The sequence below is a fragment of the Cavia porcellus genome, unplaced genomic scaffold, assembly GCF_034190915.1.
Source record: "Cavia porcellus strain 051 isolate PalLab524CR breed Dunkin Hartley unplaced genomic scaffold, mCavPor4.1 scaffold_20, whole genome shotgun sequence".
Taxonomy (NCBI): domain Eukaryota; kingdom Metazoa; phylum Chordata; class Mammalia; order Rodentia; family Caviidae; genus Cavia; species Cavia porcellus.
This window is the reverse complement of record NW_026947503.1, coordinates 36,619,475-36,636,830: the sequence shown is the minus strand read 5'-3', so window position 1 is coordinate 36,636,830 and position 17,356 is coordinate 36,619,475. Positions and strand designations below refer to the sequence as shown.

General features: G+C 45.3%; 1 protein-coding gene across 2 annotated transcripts in view; it reads right to left on the bottom strand.

The window, feature by feature from the left end:
• Positions 1 to 1,062: 1,062 nt before the first annotated feature.
• Positions 1,063 to 17,356, bottom strand: part of Loxhd1 (lipoxygenase homology PLAT domains 1) — a 165,234-nt gene continuing 148,940 nt past the window's right edge. For both annotated transcript variants that reach the window (XM_063231735.1, XM_003474065.4), the window contains 4 exons: positions 12,998 to 13,168; positions 8,668 to 8,806; positions 7,326 to 7,484; positions 1,063 to 2,676 (listed from right to left, as the gene is read on the bottom strand). In XM_063231735.1, coding sequence (XP_063087805.1) covers positions 2,196 to 2,676; positions 7,326 to 7,484; positions 8,668 to 8,806; positions 12,998 to 13,168 — 950 coding nt within the window. In that variant the 3' untranslated portion in view covers positions 1,063 to 2,195. The remainder of the gene's footprint in view (positions 2,677 to 7,325; positions 7,485 to 8,667; positions 8,807 to 12,997; positions 13,169 to 17,356) is intronic.

Below are 17,356 nucleotides of genomic sequence, written 5' to 3'. Positions count from 1 at the left end.
GCTGTCTTAGCTCTTGGGTCAAATGCTATAGATTTCATACATACACATATTGATCATTTGAAAAATGTTATGTCCAAACTACAGGGATAATTTGGCCTACTGCCTGTTCGAGCTGGTGGATGCTTCCTTTTCTTTCTCTCACCTATCTTTTCTGCCCTCATCCTTGTGCCTTGTGCCAGTCCAGGCTCCTAAAGTTTTTACTCACACAGGATGATGGTACCAACTGTAAGTCTAACCCAGAAATTCCTAGGACGTGGTGCCCATGATCACCTAGTGGTCACAAGAGGAAATTTCTTTTAGGATGCTTCCACTGGCCAATGAAAAGTATTGGACATTCGCCAACTACTCCCCAGGAAATCAATAAAAGCTCTCTGTTCTTTGAGCACCTTGGTCACTCACTCTCAGTCAAAGCTGATTCCCTTCACTTGCAGGCCCATTAAGCTAACTTCCCCATCTCCACAAAGTTTCACCTGTGCGAAATATTATGTACTCCCAGTACTTGGCATGATCTCATTTCCGTTGTTTCTGTGCCAAAAGATTCTGTCAGTTATCATAACTGTAGTGACACATGGAATTGGAAGACTCCTCATTTTTCACCTCTGGACCTGCCCTACGGGAGTCAGAAACTGGGAGGCAGGTAGGGGGACAGAGGAGTAGGACAAGGCAGGGGGGAGAGGTGAGGCTGACTCACACACTTAGTGTACACATGTTCATGCACTTGCACATACATATCCATATTCACCTCGTTTACACACACATCACAGTCTCAGCCCTCCTTCCCCATAGGGTTGGAAGGAGGCTCATTTTAATTTGATGTTTTAATCTTTCTATTTGCACTGGACACTGAGTTATAGATTGGAAACAGATTTTGTGACACCAAGTGTTAGACTTTCTATTATGTATTGGCATGCAGAGGAGTTTGGGACCATCACCTTCAGCAACGAAATGATGTGCCCCAGGTCTCAGGGCTGCGGAGAGGCAGAGCTAGGACACAGGCCAAGTAATCTGTCCTTGGAGCCTGTGCATTTTAGCTCCCCAGGAGAACCCTAAGAGTTCCCTAAGAGAGCCTCTTGTCCCCAGAGTCACAGAGCCTCACTAAAAGTGCAGATCAGTCTAGGGTAGAGAGCCCAGGTAGTACTGCTGTGCTGCAGAAGCTAGAACAGGCATCTTACTGGAGGGAGACTCCCCACGTGGCTCTCATTCTTGCTGTCCTGCTGCCTGCAGGAAAGCAGAAGTCAGAGACTGAGCTCTGCCTGAGTTTTACCTGAGTCTGTGACAGTTGACCAGGGAAAGTATGTATACCCGTGTCCATCTGTGTATACATGTATGAGGGTGCATATGTGAATGTGCTTGTGTGTGTGTGTATTCTTGTGCATGCACAAGTATGTGCTTCGTATGCTTCTCCATCAAGGTCGTGTCCTTCATGAGGGCAGAGACCGTGTCTGTTTTGTATCTGATCCCCTCTTCTTTCAGTTCAAATCTGCCCTCGGAGAGCCACAGGCATCATGGGTGAACTAGCCCTCCTGGCTCACACTAGTAGAGGCTGGGCTGTTGCAGGTGCTGCTTCCATCCCCTTGTGCCTGTCTCAGTTGCATCAGGGCTAACCAGCAGCTCCTTACCCACGTGTTCACTTTACAGTGGCAGAAAAATTATCTACTTCCCACAGGCTCATAAATCTCCCAAAACGCTTCCTCTTGATACTTTTCTCCATTTGCCACTTGATTTATTGACTCAAGGGAAAAGCATACATTTGTCAGTGAGCAGATGCTATGATGAGTTCTTTGTGGGGTGTGGTTGATAATAATTAGCCCAGCTTTTTGGGAAAAAAAAGTGTTAATTAGATTTTGCTTAAAATATACCATCTTGATGGCTTCTCCTTCCCCACTTCTCTCCCCTGGGAGAGGAGCCCCACTTTTCCATCCATCCTGGCCACCATTCTTATTGCATGGAAAGGAAATGCAATAGGATACTTTTGAGCAGTCACAGAGTATGATACATGCTAATTACGATTGTTATACATTCAACAGATTGGAAGCAAATCCCCACAGATAATCACCCACACAAGTAGTTGCCTCTTAAAGGTCAGGAGGTTCTTAAGTGGACTGCTGGTCCCTGGTCTCTGCCCCTGGAAGTCTCAGGAAGTCTTGCCTGAACACCAAGGTGCACGCAGGAAGCTTTGGCCAAGCCCTTGCCTCTCACACAGAAGGGAAGAGGTCTCTCCAGGTAAGTCCATCCCCCCTGTTCTTGTCCAGCCACCTGCCACAGGTGAAGATAGTGGCCACTCCAGTGCTGGTGTTGGTGACCTCCACCTTGTCCACCAGCCAGCCCGAGAAGTAGCCACTGCCATCATGTTCCAGTCGTACCTTGCGCAGCTCGCCTAGCTCCAGTGTGTCCAGGAAGAAGCGGTCAGTGCTGCCCCGCTCGAAGAGGTTGCACATTTTCTGCTTCAGCTCCCGCTTGCCTGTGTCCCCATTGGCCCCAAAGATGGTCACAAAGACATTGGCATCAGTACCTGCCCCTGGCTCATAGCCTGTAGTCACAATGACCTCGTACTTGACGGGGACCAAGCTCTGGATCTTGCTGGCGAAGCTCTCTGTTGTCTTGGTAACCTCAAACACCTTGAAGTATTTCCTCTTCCTCTTGAGAGGGATGAGGCAGTCGCAGTTAAAGAAGTACCTAGTGAAGAGTGGGAGAGAAGGGTGCTCAGGGTCACATCCTTCCCTGTAGATCCTGGTCATCCATAAACAATTCTTTCCTGGGATTCCAGCCCAGGATATTGAGGCTGGGAACTACTGGCTTTAAAATCTGAATCTGGTGTCCACTTTAAAATTTACAGTGGAGTGACATCTCATCCTTTCTGTTGTTCCTTCATTTTTCTGCCTCTTTTCTTGTCATCCACACTCTATTTTCTATTTATGAAGAAAGCTCATTATCTCCCTGTTCAACCTGGATCCAAAATCACTTGAAAAACTACCCAGTATCTCACTTCCTATCCTGCTCCGGTTCAAGTTGTTACCATCATCTGCTTGGAGAATACTGAGGGCATCCTAACTGGTCTTTCTGCTTCTTGCTTCCTAGGTTTGGAAGGAACAATTGCTATAGTTTCTTCACACATCAAATTCTAGTACATTTAAAAATAGCAGTCCTACCTCGGGACCATAATGTTAAGCAAAATAAATTGGAAACAAAAGTTTAAATATCGCATTGTTTCTCTAGTGTGAGAAGCCCAAAGGATAAATAAGGAGCATTATGGAGGATAGATATTGGGAAGATGGAAGAAAATGTTCAACTGGGAAGGGGAACAAGGGAGATGGAGGTGGAAAGGAAGGAGGGGAAAAGGAAAAAGAAGGACAAAATGGAAACAAAACTTCTATAAATGGGAATGAGGTAAAAAGAAGACTCAAGATGTATTAGGTACAGGTACAAATTCCTTATGACTAACGTGATTAATAGGTTGACAGATACATACAATAAATAAAATTTAAAAAATGAAAAAGAGAAAGAAAGAGAAAAAATGTGTTTCTGGCATTGGCTAGTGACTTCAGGAATGCAGCAATGGAAAAATTGTATCAAATAGTGAAAAATCAAGCCACATTTTAGGCAATTTTTGCTTTGGAACAGGCGTTGAACCAGGGTCTCAACACATATTCCACCCCTGAGCTACACTTCCAGCCCTAGATAAGAAAATATCTGGCTTCTTACCAAAGTCCAGGGCCTTGCATTTTTGAATCTCCTTAACAGCTCTGGCATCATCCTCACATTTCATGGAAGGTGGAACAAAGGCTTGGTGGAGAAAAGTCACTTTCTAGGATGATTGGAGCCAGAAGCCTGTCTGCCTCTGAAGAGCAAGCCGTTTGAAGATGCTTCACAGGAAACCCTTGGTTTGTTTTGAGATCTCTCTTCCCCATTTAATGCATTTGGATTTTTATTATATACCAGAATTTCTTGGAGGTTGACATGCTTGCATTCTTTGTATAAATTTTTTTAAACATGTATTTCTTTATGCACCAATATACATAGCTCTATGTAAATGCTTGTACACTTCTCCAAATGCACTCTTTTTCTTTTCCTTTTTGTTCAGTTCTGTCTCTTTCTTTCTCCTCCTTTCTCCTTCAGCACCCTACCTTTACCTCAGATAACCTGTGTGACAACTGAGAGTACAGACTGCCAAAGCCCCTTCCATCCACCCAGTCTTGCCTGGACCCCTACACAGGGACAAATGGGGATGTCAGTATTCCCTCTACTAAACAGCACCACATGAGACGTGTTTGCTTGTATCTTGCCTTTTTCTCTCAACAATACTTCCTGGGAATTTCTCCAAGTCATCTGGTACATATTTAATTCAGTATTTTGAATTGTTAAAAAATATTCCCTGGTGTAGATAGAAGGAAATGTTTTGTAATAGACATAATTAGAAGATTACAAAAATGTGTCTTAAAGATTTGGTGGGACCAAGGATCTAGCTGGGGCTGAGGGTAGGTTAGCCAGTAAGAATAAAGGCAAGAGCAAAAGAAGAAGAGGAAAAAATGATTGCAATAAAAATATATGTAACATGATCAGTTTTCTGTGGACATTGTATATGTGAAATATTAGAAAACTGCCAGGGAAAAGGAATTCAGTGCTCATGGTGGTCATCTCTGGTGGGTAGGGCTTTAAGGAAATTGTACTTTCTTTTCTCTATTTTGCTATGACTTGAACTTTTTTTTTTTTTTTGTACTGGGAATTGAACTCACGATAGCACGCTTGCAAGGCAGGCACTTATGCTGCTGAGCTAAGTCCCTGGCCCAACTTCAACTTTTATAATGATTGTAAATTAGATATACTATTAAAGTAAAACCATAAAAGTGGTTTTTTTATTTAGTAAATAAATAAATAAAACCTGCCCTGTGTGCCTTTCCTCCAAAATGCTGAATACAATAATGACAAACGAGAACTGGAGAGAAAGGTACAAAGCACACTGTAAAACTAGTGTCAGAATGGGAAACTTTGGAGGACAGAAATTTGAGGTTATTGTGCTTACAAGAGATTAGGATTAAATTCATTTGTAATTCACAGATGCCCAAATATGGCTAAGGTGGTAGCTGGGATGGAACTGTGACACATGCACAGTGCTAAGAGGTATTTATAATGTGGAATAGAAGCAGGTCCTAGAATATTGCCACGGAAATAGCTGCGATGATTAAGCCCATCCTCAAAGTTCCCCAGGTGAATGAAGGTGATATTTCTGGAAAGAGACAGGTTTTCATTCTCAGAAGCCACAGACTCATGACCTGCACAGGCAGAGGTGGGCTGGGACATCTGAGGACACCCCAAGTTGGTATTCCTGCCTTTGTTTCCCTCTGGTCACACTCAAAGGGGCAACAAGGAGAGTGAGGTCCAAAGAGGGGATGGGCAATTGCTTGAGGTCACACAGCTATGTGATGACAACTTCAGATCCAGAGGCCCGGACTCCTTCATTTCAGTGAGAGCCCTCCTCATGGATATCTCTTTCTTCCTCCCCAGCCCCGCCCAAGAGCAGACAAAGGCAGGAAAAGATGCTGCTTCTTTCTACTGGGTACAAAAATCCCATAACTTGACCCAGGACTGTGGGGAGCTTCCCCTTCCTCCTGAAGCTAAAATTGCCAGAAGGTGCTGCAACCTCTCTTTCTCTGTCTCTTTTTCTCTTTCTCTCTCTCTCTCTCCTTCCCTCCCTCCTTCTCTCGTAGGTTTAATGGTACTTTGAGGGATGATACTTCATGTCGTTATTTCATTAGCTTATACTGGGCATTTACAGAGGGGCAGCATCAGAAGGCAGGCTCCTCAGGGTAGGGAGGCAACACCAGCCCATCCAAGGGCCTGAGACCTGGACCTGACTCTCTAAATGAGTCCTTAGCTCCTGGAGCTGCTCTCTCAGCCCTCAACCCATATCCAGTGACTTCTGTAGGATTTATTGTACACAGTCTGGGTTCTTTCTAAAAGAGCAACAAATAATGTTGCAGCCCAGAGAGAAGTTGCTGTGGACTAAATTATGTCCCCCTCCAAATCCAAGTGTTGAGTCCTTGACTACCAATGTGACGCTATTTGGAGATAGATCATTCAAGAGATGATTAGGGTTAGATGACGTCATGAGAGCACAGCCCTTGTGATGGGATTAGCACCCCAAGAAAGAAGAGGAAGAGGCACCAAAGCTTGCTATCTGCCATGCAGAAACATGAGCAGCTGTCTGTCTGGAAGCCTGGAAGTATGCCCTCACCAGAACCCACCATGCCGGCACCCTAATCTTGGACTTCCAACTTCTGTCACTGTGCAAAATAAGTGTTGCTTGCGCTTTCCAGTCTATGCTGTTTTATTGTGGCAGCCTAAACTGACTAAGACAGAAGGGCAGAGGCCAGATCTGCCCAAATCCCTAGAGGAAGCTTCATCTAGGGGAGACAAATGCAGGGAGCCTGCAGGTCACAGGTTGGGCATAGACAGCCATTGCTTGAGCTTCTGAAGTCATAGCCTAAGACAAGGGGACTGGCCTGAGTCCTGAGGCCTGTGCCTGGCTTCAGGGATGGGAAAGGTTCCAGTGTATGAATGGGTAGGGCTGGCCCCAGGAGGGGATGTGGTGGGAGAGGAGTCAGGAGTGGTCCTGGGCAAGATGCCCCAGCAAGCAGAGGCAGGCTAGCATACTCAGCAATTTCTCACTCTCCCCAGGCAAGCAGCCTTGGCCTTGGCTTTCTCTCTCCACCTTCCCTGACTGCTTCTTTGAGTCTTCCTGACCTTCCACAGCTTCAGGGCCCTTTGTGGCTTCCAGCATGGTTATCAAGTGGTATTAATGAGATGAATTGCCAGCTGTGCCTATGTTGCCTGGGTAACTAAGGCTCCTAATCCACCAGAAATGTCTGAGTCTCCAGAAAGCCCTGATGGGAGAGAGGCAGAGTCCTTCATAGGGATCCGTGCTGTGCCCTCTGCTTGTCTCTGGTCCCCTGCTGCCTACCCCGGAGGCTGTCACTGTGACCACCTGAGCAGCAGGCCTTAAAGCTGCTTTTCTGCATCATTATAGTTGAAGCAAAGGAAGGGAGGGAGGCAAAGCTCTGCTATCTGGCACCATGTGGCTTTCTCAGCATTATTCCAGGGCAGCCTCCCTGGATTCAAAGATTGGATACTAAGGTCTCTTAGTCTAATAGCTTCCCTCTGGTGGTACAGTCATAGTATAAACAGCTCCAGAACAGGACAGCTGCCTCTTCTCATCTTGTTTTGTAGGCCTCCAGAATGGGATGGCCTCATCCTTGAAGGGACCACCTCCTTACACCTGTCCTCTTATCCATGGTCCAGCCTCCATCCCTGCCCCGTACCATACATACACATTGTTGTACTCCATCTCGGTGATGGTGATGGTCTTGACATGCCAGACCAGCTCTCTCTTGGGGATGAAGCGGTCCTCCCTGGCCAGGTGACCCACGCAGATGGAGGCAATGTCCCCTAAATAGATGCTGTCAAACTCAAATGTGTCTGTAGTCCCTCTGCAATAAACAAAGGTGTGTTTAGTGAACTGCCCAAACCCACTGAAGAATGCAAGCATTTACTGAGTGCTTATTGTATTCCAGGGTAGGATGGCAGGCAAGGCCTGATGTCAGTCCTGCACTCCTTGAGGGATGCAGCCTAATTTTGGAACATAACACTGAGAATTAAAAACCCTACCATCTGCCTGGTTCTACACCAATGAAGAGCAGTGTTGTTAAGTGGAAAGGAACAGGGAGGAGGGTGACATCACAGGTATAGAGCTGAGAACGGTGGTGAGATTTAAGGAGCAGAAAGCAGAGGAGAAAGCAGGTGTCCAATGATGTAGACTGTATTATCAATGTCATGGATGGGAACAGAAGGGTATGGAGGCACGGCTGGCTTGGGGGCAATTTGGAATCAGTGGGAGAAATGATATTGAGGCATGGAGGCTTGGGTGGAATTTGAGTTAAGTTGAGGAACTGATGTTGCAAGGGTGGGAGTATGGGCAATCTATGGTGGTCTGCAAGTGCATGCATAAGGAGCTCACAGTTTGTCCTGGAAAGTAAATTTACTATAAGCTGACAGCTTATTTTCCTCCAAAATCCATGTGTTGAAACCTAAACCCCAATGTGATGGTGAGAGCCTTGGAAAATGATCAGGTGATGAGGGTGGGGCCCTCATAAATTAGACTAGTGCCCTAGAAAAGCAACCCTGGAGAGCGCCCTCACCCCTCTGTCATGTGGGAACCCAGTGGGGATGGCTTTATGAACTAGGAGGTAGGTCCCCACTAGACTTTGAATCTGATGGTACTTTGATCTTCCAGCCTCTGGAACTGTGAGAAGAGTCACTACTGCCTATAAGTTGCTTGACAGTGACGTTCTGTTATAGCAGCTTGAATGGACAAAGACAAAGGGCCAGTGGAGTTGAGGGAGAGGTGGAAACTAAGCAGGCAGTTCTGAAGATAGCAGATGAAGTGGGCTTGGGGTACCTGTGGTGGAAGGAGGTGAGGAGTTGAGCTCTGTCTATGTGGATGGAGAATTATGTTTGCAGAGAATAGGACTGGCCCAGGCACACAGTAGGTACCCAGTCAGTACTTGCTGATTAGGACCATTTGTACCATATGGTTCCCCCAAGGTAGGAGATACTTGGAGTCTTTCTCTTCCCCACCCCACACCCATCCCTTATAGGCACCCCTCCTCCTACTTTCTGAAGGCCCTTTCTGAAGGTCTGGAAGAATTTTCCACAAGAAACTCTTTGGAGCGGTTTTTTCTGCCCTCCAGGATGAGCCAGACGTTCTCCCTGGTTTCTCCCCCGTTGCCCGTTTCTATGACGATCTCGTAGGCTGCAGTGGAGGAAGTGGGAGAGGGTCAACAGGGGGAAGCAGTCGCCTACCTTGGGAGCCCAACAGCCACTCTCTCAAGGGCTTTTGCCTGACCCTGAGCCGTGACCTGGGAATGGAGAAGCAGGTCAGACTGGCCACAATCAGGAGCTGTAAGTAGAGCTTCCTGGTTCTGTGGCTAGGGTGAGCCTTCCTACTTTATTTATAGTAGCAACCTCTTTGCTGGTGAATTTGGGAGCTGCTGGGAATGAAGCTGTAGGTGGGGATGAATTCTTGAGAGATAGTGAGGCTTGACTCTTGGGGATGGGGAAATCACCAATGGTGCAACATGGGGATCATATGCTAAAAAGACAAGGGAGAGGTGGAGAGGGTGGAGCCCAGCTTGGGAAAGCAATGGGGAAAGTCCTAGCAGGCAAAAGACCTCAGGAGAGCCCTCAACTCACTCCAGCATGCAGCCCCATCCTGTATGCTTCATTGCAACCTCCCTCCCCTGGTGCTCTGCTAAGCATGTCTACACAGACATTCATTCATCCAACCTTTGTGCAGGGGGTACCCAGTGTGAGGAATGGGTCCTACTGTGGTAACACTAGAACTCATTCTAGCCCTAGGTGTAAACACTGACCATACCATGAGACACAGCATGATAACCTAGCAACAAAGTATAGTGTGAATTGCTGTGGAGTGTGAGGAAACTGGCTCCCCTGACCTCTGCCATCTGAACTACTAGTGCTTTCTCTCTTGCCCTCTCCATCACCTCTGCCTTAGATTTCCATAGTGCTCCTTCCCTTTGCATGGCACACTCCCCCAGAGCAGCTTGCCTCACTCCTTCCTCTCCTCCTTACCCAAATGCCACCTGCTCAGGGAGGCCCACTTGACCACTGTGACTAAAATTGCAATCTGATTCTTCTGGGTCTGTCTTATCTTCTATTTTCTCTTGTGCTCATCAACTTATAACATTCTACACCATTTTGTTCATTATTTTATTTGTTAATAAACAATATTACTTATTATTCATTGTTTTGTTGCATATTTGTTTATTGCTGATATTTGAATGTAAGCTCCCTGAAGGCAGGAATCCTCTTTTTGCTTGCTGATAGATTCCTAAGTGTCCACAACCACCCCTGGCACATTTTAGGCCCTCAAATATTTAGTAATTAAAGGAATGAATGATTGGCCTAATCACAGGAAGCTTCAGTAAGGTAGGGGATTTGAGCATGGCCTTGGAGAAGACCCACGGTTATAATCCGCAGAAGTTGGAGGAATGTTCCAGGCATAGGAAAGAAAACAGGCAAAAATTCTGAGGTGGTGTGATGTGACAATGTAGCCCCTGTCTCCAGGGTCCAGGCAGAAGAAAAAATTAAGTATTTGTCTGGGGTATCTCTTTAGATATAGTTCTTGGTGAAGTCAATGGATCCTTGAGGGTTTGGGATTCTAGATCCAAAGGAAACACTCTGTTTCTCTGCTTACATCTCAGAGACAGGATCTAGACAATGGAGGTGAGAGATGCTAAGCCTGTAGCCCAGCATTACATCAGTCAGCACCCCTAGAAGCCCCTTTGCCCTCATAACTTCTCTCAAGGAAAATCCCTGCTCTGTGGAACAGGTAGAGTGTACCAGGAAAAGAAGCAGGTAGCCAAGGATAGAGAAAGTGATCCATACAGTCCTGCAGCAACAGATTCCAGTCCAGTTCACATCAACTAAAGCCATCACAGCAGCAGGGCTGGCCCACTGCCACTTTGTTTTCCCACAGAAGCTAAGATATGCAAATAGACCTTGGTGACTTCAGGGTGGATCTTGGGTTCTGTGAAGGAAATGATTTGTCTGCACCTCGGGAGGAGACAAGAAGCATTAAGAAACTCCGTGCTAATCACAATGAACTCAAATAGGAGATGTGGGAGACAAGCTGCAGGTGAGGTGCATATGCATCGCAGCAAATCCTTTTCTGATGATCCTGAGAGTTGGGCTTGTAAGTGAACAAACTTCTGAAGGTTAGAAACAAAGGTTGCTAGCTGCATCAAAAGTCATGGTAGAGGAAGATTCAAAGTGTATATGTTTCATCTTGCTTTCTTACCCATGTCATCAATGGCTTGATAACAATGGGGAAGTTCTGACTCTCAACCTGGACTACAGGTGGCTGAGAGAAAACAGACAAAAGATGCTCAGGGATGTAAATGCATAGGGCATTTGAAAATGACAAGAACCATAAGGGTAGGGTCTTTGTTTTATTCACATGTGCCCCCTGAAGCCAGGATAGGCATGGCTTCTGGGTGTTTACCATGGGTTTGTCTCATGGTTACTTAAATAAGAGTAGCTGTGAGTTGGGATGTTGGGCTCAAGCTGAGTCCACGACAATCCCCTGGGCAAGTCTCCAGAGAAAGCAGTTGTGGCTGCCTATCTCCAAGGGCAGCTCAGAATGTGCTGTGCTGCCCCCTGCAGGCTGGTGGCAATGACACACCTATCTAGCCCTCTCCTGGCTGATGCTCCTGCCCTCCCATCTCCCAGACCTACACATCCTTCCAGAACGAACACCTCTCTCTGCAACCTCCATGTCAACCTAATCCCGAGGGGTTCAGCGGCTATTTGCATGTTTGGAAATCTGAGAAGGTGACTTAGCTATTTTGCTCCAGCCTTAAAAATCTCTTATTCCTATAACACCAATGGTCTGAGGAGTCTCTATTGCTGATCCCAGCTGTTGTGAGAGGGATGTGAGGTGATTCTTCCTCTCACTGCATTGTGAGGGTCTGAGAAAAAGGACCACATATTTTACTCATTGGGCATCAACTCACTGAACATTCATTAAGACCCGAACCTAACAGAGGGAGACACACATGAGTGAAGCTGTCCTTGATCTGTGGGGGATTTTAGGTAATACAGAGAGACTAACAGAAGTTTAAAGGTCAGTACAAACATTCAAGGGATCACAGGTAGCGTGCATCACTTATAGCATGCACAATAAAACTGGATATCCAGTGACTCCTCAGGAAGAACACTGATGAAAATGTGGGCCCACCCTCTGAATTAGAGCAGGAATTTCCTTATAGGAAATTCGACAAATATGTGGCCAACCTTGTTTGAATGGCCCTAGGGACTCAGGGAAGACTACCTCTGAAGACAGCTAATTTCATTTGTGGGCAGTTTGAATGATCTGGCAGAGACAGGTAGTTATCTTCACCAACCATGAACACTTCCCTTCCGTGGTGGAAGGTGCTTCTGCACAAGAGGCTGACAATCAGGAATCATAGGTCCCAGGTACTCTTGTACCTGGCAAAGTCACATGACTAGCATTCACCAATAGAATGTGAGTTACTGTGTTAAGATGGCAGGGGAGAGCATTCTCCAGGATCTCTCCCTTTTGCAAGAAATGTGGAAGCCACATGTTGGAAATGGCAGATAATTAGATGGAAGGAGATTTGGTCTTTAAGTCATACCATGGCAGTCCTCCCATTAAACACCCACCCTGTACTGTGTATTACAGAAGTGAGTAAGAAAGTCTGCTGTGCTGAGACACTGAGGTTTGGGGGCTTACCTCTTATTTGAAAAGGTTGGAAAATAAGACTGGGGAAAAAAAATCCCCTCTTTGCACTAGTTCTACTTTTGGTGAGCCTCCTTCCAGGGAGCTGGGCCCAGATTCTGGCATGTGTATTAAGAACACATTTCCCCAGGCCTTGATGGCCATCCACTGTAGGGATCAATTACTCTTTCCCTTTGAATATCCCCTGAAGGAGGGACAAAGAGTGTGGCCAATGGAAATACTTGCTCCTCTTGTGCTCTGTTTCTAGGAAGGCTGGATTCAGCAGCCACTACCACAGGCATGAATTGAATTTAGTTCATGTTATAAAAATAAACCAGGGAGGACTTCACACTGAACCGCACAGCCCAGCATAGCCTGCAGGTCAGGGTGAACTTATCCCCATTGAGTTTCATGCTACCTAATTAGTTCCTGTGATTCAGGGCCATGAATTGACATCAGTATTTTCACAGTTCCAGACTCACCAAGCAACACTGAAGTGTTGACTAAGACATCCTCCTCCCTACCACGAAGTGGCTCCCGCACTGAGCTTCTGATTCCCCTCCCGCTGTGCTTTGTCTTTTCATTGCCACACTGCTTTTCACCTCCTCCCAAGCCAACCCTTCTCTAATTTGAAGACTCAGCCCAGTATCACAGGGCAGCCAGGCCCACATAGTCTCCACATACTGGTCTCCTCCAGCTCTTCTCGGATCTCGTTGTTAGCACATGGAATGTCACGAACTGTCTGCCTGTCGCCCTCACTCTTGGAGAGCCAGCGGTCACACTGGAAGCGGAAGGTCTCATCACGGGAGTTGTCCTTTACATCGACATAGCTCAGGTGCCAGCCAGGAAATATCCCTGTGGGAAAGACATCATTGGGTCCAAGGGCTGCAGGAGCCACCCTCCTTTGCCAAGACTCCCTCCCTATGAACCAGAGTTTGTGCCTCCTTAGACAAGTTTTCTGTTCTGGCCTCTTCAGGTCTTGGTTTCCTTGGGGAAGGACTAGGCGGCCTCTGAAGCCTCCTCCAGCTTGGCATATATAATTCTCTTGACAAAACCCTTAACTTGGGGTTCATAAATGCTAGAGAATTTGTGCAAAGGATTTAAGAGCCCATGGCCCTGAGAAATTTTGCTATGATTACACACAGACATTTTACCAGGAAGAAGGCTCATACTGTTCATCAAATATACAATGGAAGTCTCTGACCCAAGATACAGCCCTTGTTGGAGTTTTTAAAGCTGATAGATGGTGTCTGTTATTTCTTGGCACCAGTAGGGACCATGTGCATGCCCATTTTCCTGTTAGAATGAGTTCAGATATCAACTCCTTGAGAAAGTTTTCCTGAATGCCCATAGCAACCATGAGGTTGTGTCTGATGTCTCCTTCCATAGTCCTATAATGTCCTACACATCTGCCTTGGCCACACCCTGACCACCTTGGATTGTTACTGTTTGCCTAGGTCTCCTCCTGCAGATCAGGAGTATGGAGGGGAGGCCCTGAGTCTTACTGAATTCTGTTTCTTTAATGTTTAGTATCACAACTCAGGTAAGCTATTCAATATAGTGCTGGAAATATTAGCCAGAGCGTTTAGACAAGAGAGGGAAATAAAAAGAATAAGGATAGGAAAAGAAGAAGTTAAATTATCATTATTTGCAGATGACATGATACTCTACATATAAGACCCCCAAAGCTCCACTGAAAGACTTCTAGGTATAATAACCAAATTCAGTAATATAGCTAGATACAAAGTCAACACACAACTCAGGTAAGTATTCATTCAATGAATGACGAATGAATGACTACATAATGACTTCAAGATTCTTATCTAAGCGGTTTAGTCACAGAAGAATTCAGAAGCTGTGATAGGTTGTTAAATTTGACAAGTCTTTAGCTGGTCATGATCACAGAGCTGCTGCTTTTCTCATCATCAAGGCTTCCTTCTCAGAAGTGGCCCACCTGGTCTGGGAAGCAAATATGAACTGATGCACATTTTTTGGGACAGCTGTGTGACGTTTCATCACACACTGCTTCCGTTACTCTGCACTCTTCAAAGTCCTGGAGAGCTCTGCGTGCTAAAGGGCCCTGAGTGTGGGAAAATCCCAGTGCTCTGGCAGATTGCAGCAGTGACATTTACCATTCATCTATCCGCAAGATAACCCCACAAGGATCAGGTATATATGTTCTATTCCCATCTATATTATTCTCCTGTCACCTGGGGCTGAGGGGACAGCCACGCTGTCTTCACCAGAAAACTTTTTCTAGGACTAGACACTGGTCAAATCAACAACTGTTGATAGATCCTGCCTCTAGTCTTAGGCGTCTTATAAAAACATACACAAAGATGGACAAATATTTCCAGTCACCCGGACTGCCAAGGGCAGATGTTAACATTCACAGGCAGAAGACACATGTTGTCATCACTCCAAATTTTAAAAGTGCTTCTTATTTTTTTGCAAACACACATCTTCATTGAAGAGGGAAATAGCAAGTGCTGAAACAATTAAGTTAAACTTTACGACACTTCTGTTGAGTTAAACAGTGATGAGTTATTTCATCAACAAACTTGTTCTCTTAACTCAATAAATCTCTTTTACTGTTCCACATTGTATCAGTCCCATCTGTAAATTTGCAAATTGGCTGCTTTCTGGGATGTTTCTTGATAGTATTCTGAAACTGATGAAAGTACTTAACAAGCTTCAGTGCATCCAGTCTGGAAATGAGGCAGATGAGACTGACTGAAGCTTTTTTCTCGAAGGATTCAAGGGGTGGAACACACAAAAAAAGAGTTGAGTAAAGAGGAAGGCAGAATCAAAGAAGACACACTGTTGACCCTATGGAAGATGTCCCAATGGAAGAGAATTTTGTCCCTTGTTCTCCATCTTTCATCCCATGTATATGATTTTTTTAAAAAACAAAGAATTCAATTTATTAAGAAATTAATGGACAGAAGTGATAGAAGCTTATCTTGGCCAGCAGCAACACAGGATTTCTAAATACAGAGACAAAAGGAAGGGGTTATATGCTAGGTTAGACACAGGTATTTGGGTGGGCTTTGTCAAGAAGGTCAGCAGGAAACAGTCCAGATATCATCAGTGGTTGGCACCGGATGCTCAGTGACTGTCTTCAGGACTTCATGGGGTAGGGTTTACAATGCAAACCAGAATTATCTGGTGGTCAGGAAGGTGGTTATCATCAAGATACAAAGCTAAGAAATTCTAAGATTTCTTCCCTTATGTTCACTGATAGTGTTGTTTCGCTCCATCCCAATTCTCTTTTCAGGACAGAAAATTCAGCAAGAAACTCCTTCCATGGACAGTAACAAGCTAACCCCAGTTCCTCTCATGTGAAAGACACTTAGGGCTCAGCTTCGTGCTCATTGCTGATTTACTTACCCTGTTGTGGAAATGTTGGGTGTGACTAACAGGGTCCTTACCACAAGTCTGTCCTACTAAGAACCTATCAAGCATTCAGGTACAAGCAGCACCAGCAGATTAATACCCTGCGGCTGATTTTTGCAGGTGAAAACATCAGGAATGTAGACAGAGCCACAGTTACAGTGGCTAACTGTGTGGCCAAAGCCTCTGAAACTGATTATCAGAGTCCATTTTTATAGAAAGTCTTCTCTCTTAGGATTTAACTCTATCTCCCGCCCCCCACTGTTTAACACCTGGCCTTTTCACTCACAAATAACCCGTATCAGAATGTATATCTCGGCTTGATCTTCATCACAACTCCTTGACATTCTATTGCATGCACACATCACATGTTTACCTTGATCTTGCTGATGGTAAACTAGTTGTTCTCCAGACCTTCACTCCCACACACAACACTACAGTCAATATTCTTCTATGTGTATCATAGTGGTCTTTTAAGATCATTATTCAGACTTTGTCATTTCTTTGTATAAAATCCTCCAATGGCTTTTTGTCACCTTCAGAATCAAATGCAGATGCTTACCAGCAACTCCATGATCTGACATGACATAATCCCTTTCCCCTCCTCTGATTTCACTCCACACTAGTCACAACTTCATTGACTATTTTCCACCTACACTGAACTCCTTCTTATGCCTTGACTCATGAAACCCTGTCTTGCCTGGAGAACTCTGCACTTACTGTTCTGTCTGTCTGGAGTGATGTTCCCCAGGCTATGAATGCCAACACTGTCACATCATTGAAGTATCAGGTCAAGCGTCCTCTCTTTGGGAAAGCCTTGTTAATGGCCCTATTTGTAGGAGTTTGCTCATGCTCAATACTTGCTATCAGTCACCATGTACCCCCTTGACAATCTGAAATAATTTTATTTTTATTTTCTCGTATATTATGTTGTTTGTGTCTTTCCGCTAGGTTGTAAGTCCAGTGAATGGGAGGTTTGCCCGATCTATCTATTATTATGTTTAAATGATTCAGATGGTGCTTGGTATGTCAGCTAATAAATTCTCATCGACTTTGAAGGTGTGCAGCAGGACTGAATAGGGGAGAACAGGGAAAAATGGCACTGGGGATAGAGATTTAGGGAGGGGGAAAGAATTTAGAACATAACCCAAGAGAAATGGTCTGTGCAAGTAGGATTAGTTTATCCCAAAAGTTTCAGTGTTCACTTTCACGAAAAAGGGTTTGAAACTCTGAACCGGGATGAGGCCCCAATCTTCCCAGTAAGAGATGGCAGACCCAGGAAGAGTGGGGGTAAAGCTGGCAGATGGATGCCCTGGGACTTCTGTATGCCATCTACTGCCTGTGGCTACTTGGTAGAATAAAAGGCTCTGTGTTTAGGACCTTTTAAAAATAAATCTCTAACCCAGTGAGAAAGATTTACTAGGCACTCCTTTGGCATTTCCTCTCTCCTCATCAAGGCTCCCAGCTTTGCCCAGCCCCAAATGCCTGCCCATGCTTAGGACGACCCAGCTCTTCCTCCTCTGTGAAGCCCACACTGTCCTTTGCCTACTCAGTCTCTTGGCCATGAGCTAACTATCTTGGGAAATCTTTGCTATTGTGACAAGAATTGTGTCCTAATTCCTTTATGACTATTTTTATATGGATACCTGA